Raw genomic sequence first — 5,092 nt, forward strand, 5'->3', positions numbered from 1 at the left:
TTACCCTTTAAAAAAAAAAATTAAACACCTTAAATCAAATTCCCCAAACGCATCCCCGTCCCACTCCTCTCTTCTCTCTGAAAAGTGAAAGAACAAAGAACTAAAGAAAGCCCCCGCATCCCCCGGAACCCACCCACGCCCCCCACTCAGTGCAAAAAATCTAACCCTAACGAACCGAGCCACCATTCCATCGCCGAACTCTTCTCCGGTAGAGGTTGCTGTCGCTGCCGGCGGGGATAGACCGTGGGTTGGGTCTGCTCGTTTCTCCTTGCTCCTCTTCTCCTCGACGTCGCACGAAGGCATGCTTGGAGCTGTTGGCGTCGCCGCCGCGAAGGGCTGCTCGGTCGTCGCCTCTGCTCGCCTCGCCGTTCTCCACCGCGAGTGACGTCTGCTTGCTTCTTCGGTTCTGCTTGCTTCTTCGAGTGACGTCGTCATTCTGCTCACCTCTTTGCTACGGTTCTGCTTGCTTCACTCTGTTCTTTACCAGTTTTTTTTCCCTTTTTTATGATTTTATTTATTTTATTTCTAAAATTATAGGTTAAACTAAAATAATCTGATTTTGTGATATTGTTCATTTGATTGCTGAGAACATAAAATTAATAATCAGATTTGTGATATTTATTGTTGGTTGTTAATATAATAGTAAATTAGTAACAGTAATAATGGAGTTGAAGTGAAACAAGATGGGTTTAAGATGTTTATCAATACGAAATTGTTGAATTTTTCTTAGAGATTTTTCTGATTGTGAGTTGATTTTATTGATGGAACAATTTTTGTTGACTGTATATTAAAGATCTTGAAGCACTTAATGATGATTATGATTTTTTATGATTAGAGTCTTTGTTTTGTTGACCAACCCTCCTAGTGTGACAAGACTTTGTTGTTGTTGTTGCAGTAGTGTCTTTGTTTAGTTGAAAACTTGTTTGTCAATGTTGTTTATTTTGGTAGTAGAACATTATGTGTTTGTTATATATTTGATCTATTTTAGTTATAAATTTTGATGTTTAAAGTTGTTTATGAATTCTTATTGATAAATTATGGACAATTTATTACGTGAAATTGTGAAATTTTGAATTTTATTAGGTTAGAAATTATTGAATTTAAATATTTAAAATTATATATTAAATTTTAATAATTTTATTTAATATTTAATTAAACCAGTTGAACTCTGGTTGAACCCTAGTCGAACCATTGAACCGGTGTACCAGTCGCCTCACCAATTCATTGACCAGTCCGATTCTCGCAACCTGCTAGAGGCATTGCCGAATGGCTTTTTCCGTTTCAGTGTGCTTCTCCCCTAATGCACTAGCTCGCCCAAACACACACAACAACAGACCCACCCGCACCACCACCAACAAGCCCCACCAATCCAACCCTAAATTCAACAACAAAAAAACTGCCACCACTTACTCCACCCCTCCCGAACCGCTTCTACTCCCCGGTGGCGAAGCCACCACCTATGCTCGCCTTCCCCCCAAGGACGACTACTCCGCCCCCTCCTCCTGCACCTCCCATGAACTCAAGCTCGCTGAATCAACCCCTGTAAACTTCAACAAGCAACTTCAAGAAGAAGAAGATTTCAGTGACAATTTTGAAGGAAATTATGAAACACTAGCAGTTTTCGAGGGAAAGGGTGGTGCCGAATTGGACGGCGGGGAAGACGAAGACGATGACTTATTTGACGAAGACGAAGACGAAGACGATGACTTATTTGACGAAGACAGCGAGCTTTTGAGCTTCGAAGAAGAGCCAGCGAAGGAGAAAGGAGTGCCTGCGGTGATGCGGTGCTTCGATCGGGCCAAGATCTACGTGAAGGCGGGCGATGGAGGGAACGGCGTGGTGGCGTTTCGCCGCGAGAAGTACGTACCTCTTGGCGGTCCCTCCGGCGGCGACGGAGGGAGAGGAGGGAACGTGTACATGGAAGTGGACGGATCGATGNGATGAGCGGTGCGAAGGGAGAGGATGCGGTGGTGAAGGTGGCACCGGGAACAGTGGTAAGGGAGGCAGGGAAGGAGGAGGTGCTGCTTGAGATGGTGAAACCTGGGCAGAGGGCTCTGCTGCTACCCGGTGGAAGAGGCGGCAGAGGGAATGCTTCATTCAAGTCTGGGAATAATAAGGTTCCCAAGATTGCTGAAAATGGCGAAGAGGGCCCAGAAATGTAAGTTTATGTTGATACTAATTGTTTCATATCTACAGAATGTGAGTTATTTTCTATAATCCATTCTTTTATAGGCTGTAAATAGTGTGTACTATTGTTGTGCATGAGATCGAAAATATTTCTATCAATACATGTTTGAATGCAAGTGATAGAATTTTATAGTTTGTTATAAGCTGGCCTATTATATATTGTTTTAAACTCGAGATAAATTATTCTACCACCCACTTCGCATTCAAAACAGTTTAGAAATCACAATTGTCTTTCCTTTTTTGAAGAGAACCCGAAGTAGACTACACTAATATTTTCTTAACAATGCCTTGGTTGATAGCTTAGATAGACAAATAAAGAGTGTTCTTTCCCCTTCTCTACAAATGGCAATGGCAAGTTTACTTTTTGTACTTAGCATTTGCTTGCTTTTGGTTCTGCTTTTACTGAAGCTTGTTTGATTTGATATTCCGCTCAATGATAGACTGAGAGTTATATTTGCATTTCAGCGATGCAATGTGGTTTGTGTTTAACAGAAAGTAAACTTGTTATTGCGATTTGTGCATTACATGTATCAATATCATGTATCACTACAAATGCAAGAGCATTGTCATTTATTCTTTTCTAGATTTTTTTGTTCAGTGATTGGTGATGCACTGATGCCCATGAATCTCAAGATTTATTTTTCTTTATGACCATAAAAGCTGCCAAAATGCAGGCCTTCCGTATCCAAATATGCATGGAACAGATGTTTGGTCATGTTCAAATACTTATATAGAATATGGATATTTTTATTTGAAAAGAAAAACTTTTCTACTTGATTGAGCTTGTGACCTTTCTTTAGCGCATGCTGTGGCTTACATGACTCTATAGATTACTGACTTTTGTTAATGGTTTCTTTGATCAGGTGGTTGGAGTTAGAGCTCAAGCTTGTTGCAGATGTTGGTATAGTAGGTGCTCCAAATGCTGGGAAAAGTACACTTTTGAGTGTAGTTAGTGCTGCAAAGCCAGAGGTTGCAAATTATCCCTTTACAACACTACTACCCAATCTGGGTGTTGTTTCCTTTGACTATGATTCAACAATGGTAGTAGCAGACCTTCCAGGTCTACTTGAAGGAGCACACCAAGGTTTTGGGTTAGGTCATGAGTTTCTTCGACACACTGAAAGGTGTTCCACCCTGGTAGGTGTTTCTGATTGAGATGGGATATAATTTCCCCCCCTCTTCTCTGCTTTATGTTGCTAGATATATATTACCCTAAGAAGGGGAACTATGGAGCAACGATTTAGTCGTCTTCGTATTACCTTAGTGACCTTATGTCATGGGTTCAAGCCGTGGAATCAACACTTTGATACTTGCATCATGTTAGCCTGCATACATTATACTTTTTAGGTGCGACCCTTCCCAAACTGCATAATGCGTGATGCTTTGCACTGGGCTGTCCTTTTATACATAGCTTACATTGAGAAGTCTTTATTGTGGTGGAGTTGTGTTCACATTAGATTTACCACTTACCACACCCATGATGTGAGGCCAGAAAACATCAGCCAGTTTCTGGAAAATTAGACTCATAATCATCTGTATTATAACCACTGAACGTTCCTTTTCTTTTTTCCCTAAAGCATGTCTGTTTTGTTTCTCTAAATATATAATTTGGTTTTGAACCCAATCTATTCTGAATCTCTGTAATATCTGTGTTGATTTTCAATTTTGCAATTGAACCAAAGAGTGATCAATGAACTATCTATTTCTATTGATTTAAACATCGACCACCTATGTAGAATATGTTCATATTTTTCCCTGTATGAACCTTCCCTTCTTGATGCATGGTATCATGAAGTCAAATTATACTTTTCCCCCTTTCAGATACATGTGGTAGATGGGTCATCGCCACAACCAGATCTTGAGTTTGATGCAGTTCGTCTAGAGCTAAAGCTGTTTAATCCTGAACTCGCTGAGAAGCCTTTTATAGTTGCTTATAACAAAATGGACCTCCCAGAGGGATATAAACACTGGGAGTCCTTCAAAGGAAAGCTACTATCTCGTGGGATCACACCCTTTTGTATGAGTGCTGTCAATAGGGAAGGTACTCATGAAGTTATCTGTGCTGCTTATGAGCTTTTGCGAAAAAGCAAAGAAGACATGGAAGACTATGAAGGTTATTACTCCCTCTAAGCTTTACCTCTTAGTTACTTTTGACTCTGAATTTTTTTTCTTAAAATTTTTTTCTTTAGTTGAACAAATTTGATTTGTTTCAGATGGAGCAGATGTGACAAACTTGAACCATGTTGCTGATGCTGTACAGAAGCAGCGTAGCGCATCCATTGGTGATTTTGAAATTTTTCACGACAGCAAGTCAAATATTTGGCATGTAGTTGGAGCTGGATTACAACGTTTTATCCAAATGACAAATTGGCGGTAGGTTGAAGACTGAAAACGTGACAAACTTAAAAATTAAGAAAAAATCATAATATTATTTCTTTCTTATTACCAATGTTGTACTTTTAATTTTTAGTTGTTTGCAAATTCATATATGAGCTTATTTGATGATTGAGGTGTTGGGGTAAAAAAATGTGCATCATATTTGGTACCACTATGCTTGAAGTAGCTCCTATTAATTCCTAGTCTCATGGAAACTTTTGCATCTTTAATAGGTACCACGATTCAGAGAGAAGATTCCAGCATGTTCTTGAAGCTTGTGGTGTGTATAAGTCTCTCATGAAACTAGGTGTAAAAGAAGGCGACACAGTGGTTGTTGGAAGGGTGTGTCATCTGTCTCTGTTCATTGAAATTCTTGCTCACACATAGAATAATGCTAGTATATGGTTTTACTGAATGGAGTTATCATTAACTGCTTCAAATTCGCTTGGAATGATTTGTTGTTAAGAATGGAGGACTATTGTCATGACCTAATGAACAACCTGGAAGCATCATCTACAGCTTCTGAAAC

The 5,092-nt window shown here is 39.7% G+C and overlaps 1 protein-coding gene across 1 annotated transcript in view; it reads left to right on the plus strand.

Annotated features, from left to right (window-relative positions):
• LOC107630206 (GTP-binding protein OBGC, chloroplastic) overlaps positions 36-5,092 on the plus strand; it is a gene marked incomplete in the record, with an annotated part of 7,033 nt that continues 1,976 nt past the window's right edge. The window contains 7 exon segments of the mRNA XM_016333285.2: positions 36-456; positions 1,162-1,938; positions 1,940-2,158; positions 3,051-3,324; positions 4,009-4,300; positions 4,401-4,560; positions 4,797-4,905. Of these exon segments, the coding sequence (XP_016188771.1) occupies positions 1,267-1,938; positions 1,940-2,158; positions 3,051-3,324; positions 4,009-4,300; positions 4,401-4,560; positions 4,797-4,905 (1,726 nt within the window).

The sequence above is a fragment of the Arachis ipaensis genome, chromosome B03 (assembly GCF_000816755.2).
Source record: "Arachis ipaensis cultivar K30076 chromosome B03, Araip1.1, whole genome shotgun sequence".
NCBI classification, from domain to species: Eukaryota; Viridiplantae; Streptophyta; class Magnoliopsida; order Fabales; family Fabaceae; genus Arachis; species Arachis ipaensis.